Source organism: Amblyomma mixtum, chromosome 10 (genome assembly GCF_055824585.1).
Source record: "Amblyomma mixtum isolate Tamu chromosome 10, ASM5582458v1, whole genome shotgun sequence".
In the NCBI taxonomy this organism is placed as follows: domain Eukaryota; kingdom Metazoa; phylum Arthropoda; class Arachnida; order Ixodida; family Ixodidae; genus Amblyomma; species Amblyomma mixtum.
In genome coordinates, this window is record NC_143021.1 from 9,291,146 (window position 1) to 9,309,112 (window position 17,967).

The following is a 17,967-nucleotide window of genomic DNA, read 5'->3' on the forward strand; positions in this document are numbered from 1 at the left end:
CCTAACTCTCCTTTCATCAGGCTCCACTGCTCGGCTTAAGCACCTGTGACGGTGGCGGCATTGAAATGCAGGACGATGCAGAAGCGTACGCGGACACGACGAGACGCAGGCCTGACAAGAATGTATATGCAGCGCGTTCGAATACTCCGCGCGCGTGTATACATCTGCCCGCCAAAGGGGGGAACTTCATGAGCTGAAGCCCAGCGGCCGGTCTTTTACATGCGTGAGTGTGGGACCGCAGCGCCATCCTTGGGGACAGCGCGGAAGCGCGGCCCTCTCAGAGAGTCTCGTTAAATCTCGTGCGGTGCCCGGATGCTCTCGTTTCAGTGCCAGGATGAGTGGAATTCAGTGCCCTGATGTTGTCTCTCAGTCTCGGCGTGACGTCACCACACTGCCGACAACGGGAGCTAAAAGCATTTCATGCTTAAAAATGGGCTGGGTACGGCACGAGATGGTCATTCAGGGTAGTACAGCGCATTCCAAGGGCAAAAAAGCGTAGACAGCTGGAGAGATGAGGCACGGGGTTAGCGTGTCTCGATGCCAGCGCCGCTGTTCGGCGCTGGAATCGAGGCACCCTACACGGGGTTAGTGCGTGGCTCCCTCTAGGCCATGCGAAGTGGACCAAGAAGGGCTTTTTTCTGCGCAGCCCTCGTACTGGGGCTTCTGGCGCTCAGTGGGCGTCTCGGAGGACAACCTCGGCGACGTCAAGGAGAACGCGACCCTCTTCGAGGCCCTGCGCGAGCAGAAGCAGGCGCACCTGGTAATATACAAGCTGACCAAGGTGAGCTTGCGGGTACAGCCACTTCGGGGCACTGTTCTCACAACAAAGCGATTCAGCACGTGCTTTGAGCACGGATTGAATACCTTTCAGACTGCCTTGCGGGATAATGATCACGCCATAATGCAGTTACCTTACTTTAACTCTTGAGGAATTGACTATATTGACTCTTTAAGATCGCTTATTACGTGCCTGGTTTGTTCTAATGCTTAGTTTATCGATCCTGCGAACGAAAGCAACAACTCAATTACTTGCTGAATCAGTTCACCAAGATAGCGACATTTATTTATTATTCCGTGGCATAGCGCCACTTAGGGTGGGGGAAGTGGGCGAAGCGAACAGGAGTTAGAAAGCACAACATTTATAGTTACCAGCACCTAAAAAGTTTGTCAACGGCACAGCCTGAGTGGCATCAGGAAAGCATTTCCAAATTTTTTTTTAGTTCCACAGCTGTTCTCCAATCATAGCCCAAAAAACTTTAAATGGTTCTTATGAGAGTTATAGCCTGTAATAACACTCAACATTCTGTATGATGACGTCAGAAATTATGCGAGAGCCAAAACGGACAGATTAAAAGAAGAATATTCCATGTCCCATCGTCGAAGAATTTAACAGGCAAGCCTTTTTGTATCGAGTGTATTTTTTAAGGAGGCTCTCAGCGTCTGACGCTGTCAGCCTCTCAGGGTAGCCAGCTTTTCTAAGCCGGCAAGCTTCATACCGGAAATTGTGCATTACAAGACGATGGAGCGCATGCTCGAAGCAGTGGTGTACCATGTCGTTCTTTACAAACTTAACAGCAGACCGAAAAAACTGGCAGAGGTGGATTTTGACACACTGCATTCAATCAACTAGCATACTTTTTGTGGTGGGAAGGAGAGGGGGGGGGGGGGGGAGCGAGGGCCCTGTCATATCGACGTCTAGAAACCTGGAGAATCCGTTGGCAGTCAGTTTAGGTATGTAAGGCTGTGTTCCAGCGGTCCATTGATGCAGGCCGTGTACCAAATGATTGAACAATTCCTCGTGTCATACCAGTTTTCAAATCTCGCGATGCTTCTTAACCATCAAATTACAGGCCCAGCTCTTAACCAATCACTAGAACATGTGGCCTTTTTGCACAAAGCGCCCGCCGGGGTGGCTCAGTGGTTATGGCGCTCGGTATCTGATCCAAAACACGCGGGTTCGATCCCGGCCGCGGCGTTCGAATTTCGATGGAGTTGAAATTCTAGAGGCCCGTGTACTGTGCGATGCCAGTGCATGTTAAAGAATCCCTGGTGGTCGAAATCACCGGAGCTCTTCACTACGGCGTCCCTCGTAGCCTGAGCCGCTTTGGGACGTTAAAGCCACATAAGCGTAAATCTTTTGCACAAAGCAGGCGGCAACATCATTGATTTCTTGCAGGAGAGTTGTAGACACTTTTTGAGCATTCTTATAGCCTTCAAGACTATCACAGCTCATAGCATCGTTTATGTTTCTTTCTGCAGGTTCTTGACCCTCTTTACCTGAGGTATTACATCGTTAATGACGTCACAATGAAGATATACATGGACAGCATTACAGTGTTTCTCGGAAGGAACGGCTGCGGGAAATCGGTGCTGATCCGGATGCTGGCAGGTACGCGTCGGAGCCAGTGCTAGCCCTGATCAGTTCATGCGTATCTATTGCCTCGAATCTTTGTAGTGTTTGTTTCTTCAATCTTCAAAGCTGCCGGCATGCCGCGTTCTCACTTTGTTTGTGACGCAAGACGCGCCTAGATTTATCTCGAATGTTCGTATCCAGGCGGAGCCGATTCTACCTTTTTCCAGAGTGTTCGAGTAACTTTCCAAGCTTTATCTCGAAATTTCGCTGTTTGCTTTAAACAGAGCACGGCCGACAGCGGCGGGCATTCTGTTCGACGACCGCCGAGCTCGCCTGTTCCTACGCCGCCGCCGAGTGATTCAGTTCTTTGCGGGCGCTAGTCAGCCCAAATAAAGAGTTTCGTTTAGGAGCCATTCTCGCCGTTTTCCTGTTTGCTGGACTGCAGTCACCACTACGTGACACTATTATGAGCTGAATGAGTCCGAATTCAGTGCACAGATAAGCAGCTTGGCTTATCGCTTAAATGCCAACCATCGTGAATATAAACTGATACCTTACTGCACCAGTAGAAAGAAAGCTCTCCTACGATTCCCGCTGGATTAACCGACAAGGATCACTCTTGGTGCCTCCAGAGCGGCAAGATGCCGTGAACGCTATGAACAAAAAACCCGAATTCGCACATTTTGATCACACAGGTTTAGGCGGTTTCTATTCAGTTCAATTCAGTTTATTTCTCACATTATTACGAAATATGCGATATGTCCACGACGTGAGGCAAAGGGAGATTCATATGCTTCCTGACAAGGCTTTCGTCACGGGCTTACACATCAGACAGGCGAGCGGGAAGATTTCATGTGGAAAAATGCAATAACATTTACACTCGTTCACCCATAAGCAATTATTACAAATCGAAACATTAGAATAAAACATGATGCCAAAAGACCAGAAGGCAATGCCGAAAATCTAGCTATGCATTATTTAAAAATTACGCAAACAATGCACAATACGTACAACAACAGATCAACTGAAACAAGCAATAATAAACAAATCATGAAATCATTAGAAAGCTGGAAGCGTCGCTTTATTTCTTTTTTAAAGCGATAAATGTTTATGCTTTGACGAGATTACTTAGTTGATATTATTAAGTTTATACATTTGATTAGGTTATTAGGCCCTGTAAATTAATGATAAATTAAGCGCTGTTGTTAAAGGAATGAGAACTCAGTTGAAGTAAAAGTGGTTGGTCAGGAAGAAGGCAATAAAAAGAGGCGCTAAAGGTGTATCGTTGGTGGTGTCGACAGATGGTCGGTTGGCTTTGTTGCGAAAGCAACACTACGCCCACCGTTTCGCCTCTTCAGCGTGGCCGCCAGTAATACTCGATTTCGCGATTAGCATCGAGGGAAACGCCAAAATACTTGCCGAGAGTAGTGGCCCCCGGTATGTTAGCTAAATGGCCTGGCCATCCATGCCAGGGTCCAAGGCACTTGGACCAGTTAATCCCTCTACCGGTGACTTTGCTGAAATCTCGTACACAACTGACAGCCTCGCTTATGCTCCCCTGATCAACTGAGTAAACTGCAACGTCATCTGCATAAACCAGCAGATTAACCTCGTCTGCTTGCAACCTAACGCCAATATTACTATTGTTTTCCATTTTTTTCATGCACAGCGTTTCGATATAAATACAAAATAACAGAAGACTAAGGGGACAGCCGTTACACACCGATCGCTGAACGCGCCCAAGACTTTTATTAACAATCAATCTAGTCCTGCACTTTCGATGCGCCAGGTCTACACCCTTACGTATAATTGAACCAACATTCACATGGATCCGCACATTAGATCCGCAGTTTTAAAATCATGCACTGATATGTTGAAGTACCGCCCTGTGTCGTCTTCGTCTTCTTTCTCTGTCCCGTGTCCGCTGCGGTGTCTAGCTCCTTCTTCACATGGTCTAAAACGGAGAACAAAATTTCAGGAGCAACACAATCAAATGCCTTTTCGAGATCAATCTGAAGCATGGCCACTCACCTTTTAGTGTCATCACAGCATTCGAATACACTCCCCGCTTCTTTAATGTTGGACACAATCGAGCGTCCTTTTATTCCACATGTCTGGTGGTGTCCAACGATGTCGCGGTTTCCTCTGTACAGCTTTCGCGCCAATACCTTCATGAATATTTTATAGTCTACATTAGTGAATGCCATCAGTCGGTAAGCGGTAACAAATTGTAATTTCTGTAATTGATCAGCTTTAGATATGAGCACTTATTTTGTGCGAAGTCCTAAAGGCGGAGGCAACCCGTTTATTTTATAGGCTTCATTAAAGATTGTGCACAACACCGTGGCAATTTCATGCTTAAATTCTTTATAAAATGCGGCACTGAACTCCTCTGGTCCTGGCGATTTCCTGAGGTTTAATTTATCTATCGCATGCTCGACTTCGCATTGAGTTATTACTAGTTCCAATTGCTTTTTTCTTTCTTCGTCCAGCCATGGCATTGCTTAAAGAAACTGATGCGTAAATGCGACTGCGTCTACCTAATGCGATAGAAGTAGGAAAAATAATCCCACTGTGCAACGACGGTAAGAGGTTCGCAGATGAATAAAGGCGCGTCTACGGAAGGTTGAGTTGCCTTACAGACATAACTTCGAGATATGTACTGAAACGTACATGAGTAATTATGAGCAGATAAATTACAGATGTCGCAATTAAGCGAGTACAAAAGTACATTTCCGGCAAATTTAATTCTGGCATGGCGTACCGTAGCGCCATCATGCGGCACCCACTGTAAACCGCTCTCGCAATGTGCGACGCTGGCCCAAAAGATGGCGAGCGCGTAGTATCGCAGCGGAACCAACTCAGCCTCTTAACCGTGCCCCAAGGCGAAAATTCAGATGGGGGACTGCGCACGGCTGTCGCATTTCCACACGTAAGGAGGCTTAAGTGTACCTCATAATTTTTTCAATACCAGCCGAAAGATCGCTTGTTTTCACTTGGGATAACATGTGGATTGCTAAAGAGTGGCAACACATTTGTGCAGTGTTACACCAACATAACAAAGGGATAAACAAGTCACCGCGACAAGGAAAACTGTTGCTCTTTCCACATTCAGTGCAAATGTTTAGGTAAACAAACTAGCATGTCGGGAGCGGTTTAGAATGATGTGGCATGGGGTGTCGTGCCCGAGATAACCTGCAGCGATTCGGAGTATCACTATATGACGCGCGGATTGGACCTTTGATTGATGGTGTCGGTGGAAAGCTGGGTTTCCAGGTTAGTAGCGGCATCGGGCTAGGTTTGGAGCGACGTCGATTACGCTCTCAAGTAAATGTTCGCTGGCCGTGAATTCCTCACCACGAGCGGATGGCGGGAAATGTGAGCAAGGTCAGAAGAGTAGGCAGCTAGAACAGCAGAACCTGCAATGTCAGCAGTGGGTTCAGCGTGTTGTAACATCCGGTATATGTAAAAAAAAAATATTTGTTTTTTCCTCTGCGGATCAGCTTTCCAGAAATATTTCTCTAAACCAAACACTAGAGTCACTTGTTACAAGAAGCACTAACTGATGTTTGCTCTGAATCGCTTATAAGGACAGAAAGCTGGGCAAGTTGGTTACGATCCATTCTGTAACAGCGCGGAAAACTAGGATAAACCTAGAACCAGACAACACAAGCGCTGACTTTCAACTAAACTTTATTACACACCTGCATACATTTATACCCTGTTTTCCAAGACAAAGTGAAGAAAAGAATCAAATTTATCATCACTGATCAAGGCCCACAGCTCTCCAAAGACACCTTCCAAAACTTCCATTTCGTGGTTGTCAAGTGAAATCAGACATGTAACCCTTTGTTGAATGAAACGTACGTCATTTTCGCACAATCGTAAGGGTGTTTCTTCGTGCTTCAGCAAACCGTCATTATCACTTGGCGCAACGAAATAGGATTTTTGGGGGGTGCCCTTGCGGGGTTGCAGGTCTTGATCAGTGTCGGTAAGTTCGGTTCTTTCCTTAGCTTGTTCATGGCAGGAAGGGTATTTATTTATTTATTTATTTATTTATTTATTTATTAATACTGCAATCCCAGGAAGGGATTTTCGCAGGGTGAGCATACAGAAAATAGGTAAGTACAAATATTAAAAAAAGTACAAAGGCCACAAATTAATAATAAGCAACAAAAACACAAACAGCAAAAATGAAAGGCTCAATGACGTAACAAAACAAAAAAGTACACTAAGCTTTGGGGCATATAAATACACTACTATCAAGTCATGAGTGAACATGGTCAACAGGGAATTAATTAAATGAAGGAAGAGCACCAAAATGATCACAATATTAAATTCAGTTAAAAAAAAATGGGAAACGGGAATGCATGACAGAGGACATTATTGTGCACTGAGGTTGCCGATGAATGATGTTACAGATAGCTGTAGGACTTCGTCGTTAGTAAGTGGATTCCACTCCGTTACTGTTCGCGGAAAAAAAGAATATTTAAAGCAGTTATTACGCTGGGTGAAAGGGGTGATTGTAAGATTGTGACGTTGTCTTGTAGAATAACCTGAAGAGAATGATATTAGTCCATCAATGTTAATTTTAAAAGGACCTTTGACCAATTGGTATAAGAACTTTAGTCGAGCAACGCGATTCCTTTCGGTTATAGATATTAAAGCAGCCCTGTTTAAGAGGTCACTTACTGATGTGCGTCCATAGCTATTGTAAACAAAACGTACTGCTTTCTTTTGTATTTTTTCAATTTTATTTACGTTTGTTTTGGTGAACGGATCCCAGATTATTGCCGCATAATCTAATATTGGAAGGACAATCGATTTATACGCTAGAAGCCGAACTTGGGGTGTGGAAAGTCTCAATGCACGCCTAAGAAAAAAAAGTTTACGGTTTGCATTATTTACAGTTTGATCAATGTGTTTAGTCCAGTCAAGGTTGTTAGTAATCCATAGCACTAGATATTTGTAGTGTGAGACTTCGGAAAGAATGTTATCAAATGAATATTGGAACATCAGTGGACTTTTCTTGTGAGTGATTCTCATATACACGGTTTTTTGAAAGTTGATAGGCATCTGCCATACATCACACCAGGCATTAATTTCCTGAAAAGCCTCATTAAGTTTTACCTGATCTGACATGTTTTTAATTTCGGAGTATAGCACACAATCATCCGCATATAGTTTAATATTAACTGGAATGTCTTTCACGATGTCGTTAATGTAAATGATAAACAAGAGTGGCCCAAGCACTGAGCCCTGAGGGACACTAGAGTCAACAAAAACAGTTTGAGAGGAATGTTCCCCAAAAGAGACACATTGCTGGCGGTTATTCAAATATGCTGAAATCCAATTAATGATTTTGTTATTTCTGAGTGTGCTATTAATTTTGGAAAGCAGTTTTTTGTAAGAGACCTTATCAAATGCTTTGGCGAAATCCATAAAAATGGCATCTGTTTGGCTACTATTGTTAATAGCTTTCTCAAAATCGTGTATAGTCTGAACTAATTGGGTACAAGTAGAATAACCTTTCTGGAATCCGTGTTGGAAATTTGTAATAAAATTGTGTTGTTCAAGAAAATGGGAAATGTGGGTGTGTATTATGTGTTCCATAATTTTGAAAACTGTCGATGTTAATGAAATCGGTCGGTAATTATTAATGTACTGTTTGTTTCCATTTTTATGAAGTGGTTGGACTCTGGCTGTCCTCCAGTCGCCCGGAACCTGTCCTTCGTTTAGAGACCTAGAAAAAATTATAAACAAATACTTGGACACCCATTCTGGATACCTCGTTAGGAATGCATTGGGTATTTTATCAGGCCCAAGGGATTTTTTTACGTTAAGATTCAAAAGCATTTTAGTTATACCCTGTTCACTGATGACAAGATCAGGCATCGGAGGTAAGCATGTTTCGAAGACAGGTTGTATGCCATTATCCTTAGTAAAAACGGATTTGAAGTATTCGTTAAAGGCGGTTGATATTACCATTCCGTCATGTGTTAATGTGCCATTGATTTCAAATACATGGGAATCCTTAGATACTGGTGAGATTGTACGCCAAAATTTTTCAGGTGAGCTAGTTATAAAATTAGGCAACAAATCGCCAAAATAATTTTCTTTATCAAGTGCTACTTGTCCTCGTAGTTGACTTGACAGAGCGGAAATTTTGTCCAGCAGGCCTTCAGGATGGACAACTGCTTGCCTTTTCTTTTTCAACTTTTTTAATTTTCTACGTATTTGTATTGAAGTGCGGGAAATCCAGGGATTGTCACGTTTTGTCTTTTTAACAATGCTTGGCACAAAACGGGTAATACACATCATAACCAGATCCTTGAAAGAAATCCACAGATCGTCTACATTTGCGGTAGACCTCGAAAAGCTATCAAAATAAAAGGATAAGGTATCGATTATTGATGTGTCATCAGCGCGTGAGAAGTTAGGAAAACATGACTGCTTTGGATGCCTGTCAATAGCGGCATCAGATAAGGTAAGGAACACGGCCTGGTGATCGGAGATTCCTGGGATTATTTCGCATTTTGTTTTAGTACTAATAGATCCGCTTACGAAGAAAAGGTCCAGTATAGATTTAGCGCTATCGTGTACCCTGGTGTACTCGTCAACAAGTTGGGATAAATCAAATGCAAATGCTATGTCCAACATGGCATCACCTGTTTTGTCGTTATGGTTTTTGAGGGACATCGTGTGCCAGTCAATATTAGGCATATTAAAGTCGCCAGCTAGAATTATCCGATCGCCAGGTTTTAAATATGTGTTCATGTAAGTTTTCAAATCATTTAAAACCGATATGGAAGAAGAAGGGGGCCTGTACAACACACCTATAATGTACCTGATTGTACCACAATATGTTTTACTGAAAATGCACTCTACATTAGGCACGTCGGGCATCCTTAAAACTCGTAATGATTTCTTGTATATCATACAGACGCCGCCACCTCTTCCAGTACGGTCTTTCCGGAGTACATTGTAACCAGTAGGCACGAATTCACTGTCGAAAATTGCATCATGTAACCATGTTTCGGTTAGCACAGCAATGTCTGAATCGTTAGTAAAAAGGAGCCCTTCAAGCTCGGTTACTTTATTGATTACACTTCTGCAGTGAATGTTTAAGATTTTCAAGGATGTAGGATCATGCTTTTTCTGTCAGTTATTTTTCTTATTGACCAATCTGACACGCTCTCCTTTCTGGGCATCCCAAGCAAGCATAACACTATCAATGCTAATTTTATCAAAGACCAGCTTTACCTTAGCGCCATTTGCTTTTTCTTCCGCTGCGCTGTCCCACAAAAGTTTACGTAAGTCACGCACGCGCTTTGAGAAGTCTTCCGAGATAGAGTACGACGATCCTTTTAGTTTGTAGGCTGCTTGTAAAACGGATGCCTTTTCCCGATAGTCAAGAAATTTTATGATAACCGGTCTAGATTTGTCACTGGATTTACGCCCAAGCCTATGAAGTCTTTCTATACCTGTAGGTGTTATGCCTATCTTCTCTTTTATTATGTCGTCTTTCACTGTGTTTTCAAGTTCTTCAAGCGTCTCGTTTTCTGACTCTTCTAAACCGTAAATCATAAGATTATTGCGACGGCTTCTGTTTTCTAAGTCGTCCACCTTATTCATCAGAAAGGACAACTGGCTGTCAAAATCTGCTATTGTTTTTTTCTATTTCGCTTACTTGTTTTGTCACCGTGCCTAGTTTGGACAACTGTTGTTCAATGCTATCTATTCTGTTGTTTAGTGTAACCATTTGCTCTTTTATTTCGTTCTGACCGTCGATAATTCCTTCAATAGTTCCTTGCACTTTCTTTTGGCCGTCTAGCAGTTCCGACAGCAATTGCTTCTCAGTTGGTCCTGGGTTTGTCTCAGTATCGCCCGAAAGAAGTAGGTTAGTAGGCAATAAAGCAATGTGCGCCAGAATACATTTGAAACACTGTGGGCAGGGCAGCAGCAACAGAAACCGGTTGTCACTACGATAACAGTACATGGAAACGTTTTTATGATGAAGCGATGCGCTGTCAGTTGCGGAACGGAAAGCAATGTAATCGCCGGGCACCTGGCACGAGCCAGATTTTCCGATGCCGGCTCACTGAACACATCCACGTCGTTGCCCTTGATGCGTAGGCGCTGGGCCACCATTCATTCCCGCGCTGCGAGGGCTCGTTGACCAGGTCAAACGACGTAGCCACTAGGTCGCAGCCACGCGGTGGAACTGTTCCGCACAGAAGGGCCGCCAAAATCTGTAGAGCAAGACAAAAATGGTTGCTGAGCATGTTGCCGATACTGCTGCTGGCCTGCCCACTGAAGAAAGTCGATGTTGCTCGCTCTTTTAAAGGGGCTTGCTGAGCCATGTGATGTGACGTCACAGTTGTCGAGATGAAGCGATGCGCTGTCAGTTGCGGAACGGAAAGCAATGTAATCGCCGGGCACCTGGCACGAGCCAGATTTTCCGATGCCGGCTCACTGAACACATCCACGTCGATTGCCCTTGATGCGTAGGCGCTGGGCCACCATTCATTCCCGCGATGCGAGGGCTCGTCAAACGACGTAGCCACTGGGTCGCAGCCACGCGGTGGGACTGGTCCGCACAGAAGGGCCGCCAAAATCGGTACAGCAAGACAAAAATGGTTGCTGAGCATGTTGCCGATACTGCTGCTGGCCTGCCCACTGTATAAATGTATTCAGTCTGTAATAAAGTTTAATTTAAAGTCAGTGCTATTGTTTCTTATCATTTGTTCTCGTTTTCCGCGCTGTTATACTATGGATCGGCATTCTTAATTATTTTTTTTAATTTAGTACCCTCATATACATATAACATTCTAGATCATATCTTGAGGGATTATACAATGGTCTCATGTTTTTCGGCGCCTGATAAGGAACTTCAGATGGCCGAAATGAATCTGAGGTTGTCTACTACGGCGAGCAAGTCCGCGGTGGTGCTTTAGCACCTGAAGGCGCATTACAACCAAAAGTCGTTTTCTTTAACACAGTACTTAGGCACGCAGGCAGCGAAGTTCAGTTAGTTTGTGTTCCTTTGCGATTGTCAGAAATGAGCAGACATGAAAAAATGACCCGACGCTATGGCAGTGATGGAATATCGATCGTTAAGACGCTAACATAGGTCGCCGGTTCGAATCCCTACCGCGAGCTGAGCATAAAAACTGATGCGCTTGCAGGCGACCATCTTTTGAGAGTTCTGTTCAGCACCTTGTTTTTAACCTGAACCTTCTTGAAATAAGCAGCATGCGTGTTGCGATTGCTTCACTTATATCCCCGCGGCCATGAAGTAATAACCAAAGGACCAAGTGCTGCCTCCTTTCAATTTCATTTTTGGCTATGATCGCCAGTGCATGAGGACGGTTCCTTCGGTTGCAGGAGCAATAAAACCTACGTCAGGAACGGCATTCTTCGACGGCCTGGACGTGCGCACCAATCTCTTGAGTGTGAGGGCAAATACTGGCTACTGCCCGCAGAACAACACGCTCATTCCGTTTTTGACCGTTGAAGAGAACCTGCTCTTCACTGCCGAGGTGAGCACAGCCTCCATACAACAACACAAAGCCAGGTGTAGAGCAGGCTCGTCCACGTACCTAGATAAAAAAAAAATGTTGCGAATTTTGCACTCCATATGGGAAGAGCGCAGCCACCCCGTTTGGAAACGGGCTAGTGATGTGAAATACTCTTTCATCCAGATAAAAGCACCCGCTACATGTTATCTACAGCTGTCGATGCAGGGCAGTACATAAAACCTTTGCCAATTTATTGGCTCGAAGCATCTGCCTTGCATCACGACCACATTCACCTCGCACGTCCGCCCTGAAAATAGCGCAGCAAGTGCATTTTTAACTTCAAGCAATCAGCTAAGGCCTATCAAACAGAAACAACACGGCACACACCGACGCCTTTCTTTCTTCGTCGGTGCTCCTTATCGCATATTGTGATCCTGGCGATAATGAAGCAAAAGCCCGCATTAACTACTGTTTGACACGAAATTCAGTGAAAGTCGTTCTCCCTTGGCAATATAATGTTATCAGTTCATTATTACTCGTTTCGGTGTCTTGTAGCATATGCGTGACGTATCACGACGTTACTGTGTTCGTCCCGCTCCGCGTGACGCGTTGCAGTGACTTCATGGCTTCATGTGTGACATCAGTGCATGCTGACCGCGCAGCGTGTGCTTAAAAGGCCATAAACTTCCTGTAGGTGTTCACTTTGATGGCATTCGAAACTTTTCACCGGCAGCTGTAATGACCTGCGTGCGTGGGTCGCTCCTCCTTACAGCTACGCGAAGCCGAGGACGTGGAAGACATCATACTGACGACACTGATGCAGTTCCAGCTCATCGAGGCGAAAGACACGCTTGCCAGCAAGCTCACCTACGCTGAACAGCGGCGACTGCAGGTGGCCCTGGCGCTGCTGGAATCGCCCGAGGTGCGTGGCACTCGGTGCCTTGAACTCGGTGCCTTGACCACCAGTCGAAATACCCACCTTCGCATTTTGGGGTGTTTCTATTCTACGCGTTGCTCAATCGGGGAAAACACTTAGCGACTCTCATGTTTTTTTGGATCGTCGTTTTTTTTTGCACGCAAAAATCATTACATACCCGACGTCCTGGAGGATGGGAATTCGGGCTTGCTGTGATTCAGTGCTTCATGCACTTTTTTTCACAACTGAAGAGAACCTGGCTTAGGTGCGTGATGACTTTACATTCGTGCAGAGGTAAACAGTAAGAAACAACTTTCCTCTGATGGTCAATTCCTATCACCTCGACATAATTATCGGCAGCGTTGACTGACTTGGCATTGTTATTTCATCAACAGCTACGTTACAACTAGCCCTCGTACCTGAACACTCGATCTTTTACGTTACTTTAGTGATTGCTGATACAGATCGATGGTTTTCAATAGCCGTCCATCCGTCCGTCCGTGGGCTGTCCTTAAGACTTGCATGGACTCCAAAAGTGCTGCTAAAACGAAGTTGAAAATTTGTTGTTAGCTCACGACATCGTCGAAGTTGGATGTGCGAAATGCGAATGAGGTTGCGTTATCATTTAAAAATACGACTTTGCGAAGGCAGTTGCACAGCCCACTACAGACATGGTTGTCGTGCTGGGAACGTTTCGCTGCGGCAGTGAAATTACTTTTGAATCCGACGATGTGGAGCGCAGCAATGTGGCAGCTGTTTGCTTTGGGACCCACTCCTGGATTGGCTCAACTATTAGGTACATTTCATGATCAGTTATAATAAACTAGTTTTATTCCATCCATCACCCTCTGAAAACACTTCCAGTCGCTTTAGTCAACTCTCCATGTGATGTCCGCTGATGCGTCCAGCATCCCGTAAAAAAGGCTTCGGTGCCAATATCTTTTATTATGCTTAAGGTCTGTTCATTAGCTTTTTTCTTAAATCGATATGATATTCCCCTTCTCCGTATAAACATAGAAGCTGTCCTGCTCTTCACTTAGGAATATAACAGACTATAGCTATTTTAGCTCGGCTTCAAATGCTACAGTTTTTAGAAAGGCAGCACTGGAGGACAATAACAATAAGTTGGCAAAACTGCGCTCAACTGACAACTTTATTTTGAAAGATAACTGAACCGCACCGTTTATCCACTTCTAGTTCAAAGTACACTTCTTGTTCCTGCCCGTAGTCCGCCAACGCTGCATTTCTAAAGCTGATAACTCCCAACCAACTTTCCCAACAACATAGCTTGCTCAAATTTTTGAGTGCCGCTTAAAAGCAACGATTCCTGAACAACAGTAAGCAGCACATATTTTTTTGTTATTTTCTGGTGCAAAGCGAGCATTTTGAAGAGAGTTGAACGATTGTAAGCAGCCCACCTAGCTAGTTCACCTCATTCGTCTTCCAGAAATATTGTCGTCTTTGGCTACTGGCAATAAAAAGATGAAGCCACGAAGACACGAGTGCTAAATGACAGTGACTAGCAGGCACAGGGTACCACCAAAAGCTGAGGCAGTGGTAACATGCTTCGAATATTTCTAAATGAAAACTTTTCAATTTTGAGCAATCGCAAAAAGCTCGTCAACCAGAGGGCATGAGCTGCGTTACCTGTTCTCAGCTAGATAGGCATGCATATATCCAATACGAGCTTTCATTTCATATGTGAATGTTTACTCAGACCGAAATGGCAAAGTTTAATTAAGAAGTTGACAAAACGGCACAAACACCTCCCACGAAGTCAGTCCTCTTTGCAGTACACCAACGCCCAAGTGCCCAATACAAGCACCTCTGTAAAATTATTTCGTACGCGAAAGCGAAACTGAACGCATTCTCTAATACAGGCCGCGAGGGCGGCCTGCGGTTGCCAATTTTCCGGTGTTAATTAGCCATGCGTAAGCAGGTCGTTAAGGTCGATGATTACAAACCGGATTTCCTCCCATGTGGTGTGCAGCAAGGTAGTCTTCTCGTCGCGTTCATCTTTGATGTCTGCGCAAAACGACATTGCGGACGTAGCCCACAACGTGCCTCGTATTCAGAACGCAGATGACACAAGCTTTTTCCTTAGCCCTCCTCTGGCGACGAAACAATCAATGACGGAAATCTGATTCTTTGTGCTCTCCACAAGTGGTCCTGGGCCAATCGTCAGGTCGTTAATTCCAGCAAAACCCAAGTTGTATTTTTTCGTCTGTTTGCCTGGAAATTACTGTAAGCAATAACCTAAAGCTAGGAGACCGCAGTATTGAACTGTTGACAGCAAGCTTTCTAAATCCGTAGCCTTTCTCTCTAGACTCCGGACTGGATTTTCCCCGAAGCGTAAGCTTAAAACGCAACATTCCAATCGTAATATATTAGTGTCATCTTTTTTGGGAAACAGCACCTAAGACAAACCTAATATCATACTCGCTCCATAAGAGAATGGTCCGTGTTACGCTCCTGATAAGGGAAGTTCATTTTCATAATACACGATTCAACATGTGCATGCTATGTTTCAGCATCGCTTACTGCACTGCCTTGGATTCCTGCCCGAATGAGCATTCGTCTTTCTGAAGGCTCTCGCTGCACTGAAGCCTAAATAAATAACGCTAATTCATCAGAACCAAACAGGAGTGAGGCATTCATCGAACGAGGAATTAGCGGAAAACCAGAGCCTTCGGCTGTCTTTACCACACAGCCTAAGCGATCCATGTCCGACATTTTCGGGCAAAAATTCAAAATTGAAAAATGGCAAGATGCTCTTATGTAATTACTCAAGGTAATGGTCCATTATTCTGGTATGTAGCAAAATCTTTCCTTTAAAGTGTTTCCATTCATCGCATTGAACAGTTAAGACTTCTTAAGAAAACCGATGAGGAGAGCTCTCGACGTCAGCAAAAACATTAATTGGAAAAAAGGCATGACTGCCGTTGGATGATTTGCGGATATATTGATTGTTATAGTGAAATCATCTATTATATGAAAAAAAATTGCGTTGCTAATGCGTTTGAAATTGAAAACTGGCTTTTGAGGAACGGAAATAGCGCGGTAGTTGCTTCACATCTCGATCAAAAATGCTTTTGACCAGAATTGTTGGGTACGATAGCGCATACAAGCAAACTGTTTCTGCAGCACCCATGAAGGATTTCAAATTGCAGGTGAGCACAACCTTGAGGAGTTACTTTTGATTAGGCTTAACATCCGAAGTTTTCCATATTTTTAGAGGGTCCTTGGTCTCTTACTGCTTACCTCATTTCATGAGGGTCAGTTTTTGCTTGTTTTTACTTTGTTACTTCCTGTTTTATGTATATGCTTACCTTTAAGTATCCACATTCTGTGTTGCTCTGTCTTTCAGTTTTTTTTTTTACTTGCTTTACTGGGCCTCGGACATCTCTGAAGCTTCCATCGTGGTTTTTCGCTGAGGCCCATTCCTTGTATTTCTCGGCGAAGTATAAACATTCAACCCAATTTATATTAAGCAATATCTTTGTAACAAGACGTTCAACTGGGCTAGTTGAAGGTTCATGGTGACAACACAGCGCAAAAGACGAGGAACCAGAGTAAGAAAGACACAGGGCAGGCACTGCCAGCACCTGTCTGCGTCGTTTACTTTCCGTCCCGTGTGTTCCCTGTGCGCTATTTTTTACATCCTGTCCTGTATCTTTCACTCTGGTTCCTCGTTTTTTGCACTGTGTTCTCACCATGAACAATATCTTTGTAAAGTTATAAGAAATAAATGTTCACCTTTTTTTAGATACCCAGCTGCGGTGATTCCTTTATTACAGTGGTCACGGCCGGCTCCTCATTTATAAAATACAGAATATTGCATTGTTTCTGCATGCCATAATTTCTCGTTTTCCTTGTAAGCTGTGTACCTTGCTTTACAGCCGGAACATCAGCTGCGGTTTCTTTTCTGGTCCAGGCCGCTCTCCATCTCCTAAATTTTACTGCTACTCTCTTTTTCTCTATCTTTACATGCCCTCATCCCTCTCCCCCGTGCACGGTAGCAAACCGGTTTATTCTTCCGGTAAACCTCCCCGCCTTTCCTTCTCCTCCTCCTCCTCTCTGAAGTTGCGGCTGGCTTTCGCCTTTCTGCCCGCAGTTCGCCCTGTTGGACAGTCCCACAGCGGGCATAGATTCGGACTCGCGCAACATCATCTGGGACGCCATTCTGAGGGCACGCGCCCAGACGACCGTCGTGCTCGCCACCAACAGCACCGACGAGGCTGAGATTCTGGGGGACCGCATCGCCATCATATCGAAGAGCCTCATCAGCTGCTGCGGCTCCTCCATCTTTCTGCGCAAGAAGTACGGTGAGTGGCGGAACTGCTTCGGTCGGCCCAAGGTGGTCCTGGCGGGGAAAAGCATGCGGGTAAAATTGCTCACTGCCCTGCCTGTCCTCACAGCACGTGTTTAATGCGAAGCAGGACTTCCCTGTCTCCTGGTTTCGTGCCTCTTGGCTTTTATACGAAGCATATTACTCGCACAACCGAGCTCTTCCTTGCTGCGCCGCGCACGGCCGCGTAGCTACCACTTGACCTTCATCGGCGCACCACGTGATATGACGTCACAACAGCTGTGAAAGCTGGGGCCTCGTGCGCTCGCTTGCGGACGCGCAGCCTCCGCCGGCGGCCTAACTCCCGCTCCTACCGCTAGGAGATACTGACGTCACGCAAAAGGCGACGCACTCGTTGAGTCAGTTCAGCAGCGAGATGTCGGCCAGGGAGAGGGCGGCTCGCCAGACCGCAAAACTATGCTTCGCATCCTAGGCTTAACCATAAGCTAAGCCAGGCCATTTTTTACGCTCTGAGCGTTAAAATTTCTTGTTACCCCAAGATTGAGGAAAAACCTCATTGTGCAGGTTGGCACTCTTAACCAAAGCGATCACACAAACCTCTTACTCCCGTCAGTAGCAAAAAGTATTGCTTTATTGGGGCTTAACGTCCCAAACCGACTCAGGCTATGAGGGACGCCGTAGTGAAGGCCTCCGGAAATTTCGACCACCTGGGTTTTTTAGCGTGCCCTGACATCGCACAATACACGGGCCTCCAGAATTCCGCCTTCATCGAAATTCGGCCGCCGCGGCCGGGATCGAACACGCGTCTTTCGGGTCAGCAGCTGAGCGCCGTAACCACTGAGCCACAGCGGCGGGTGCTTAAAAATTG

General features: G+C 45.0%; 1 protein-coding gene across 1 annotated transcript in view; it reads left to right on the forward strand.

The window, feature by feature from the left end:
- Positions 1-17,967, forward strand: part of LOC149325097 (phospholipid-transporting ATPase ABCA3-like) — a 282,026-nt gene that overhangs the window by 111,679 nt on the left and 152,380 nt on the right. The window contains exons 7-11 of the mRNA XM_089564187.1: positions 647-781; positions 2,260-2,389; positions 11,741-11,895; positions 12,647-12,796; positions 16,905-17,115. Of these exons, the coding sequence (XP_089420313.1) occupies positions 647-781; positions 2,260-2,389; positions 11,741-11,895; positions 12,647-12,796; positions 16,905-17,115 (781 nt within the window). The remainder of the gene's footprint in view (positions 1-646; positions 782-2,259; positions 2,390-11,740; positions 11,896-12,646; positions 12,797-16,904; positions 17,116-17,967) is intronic.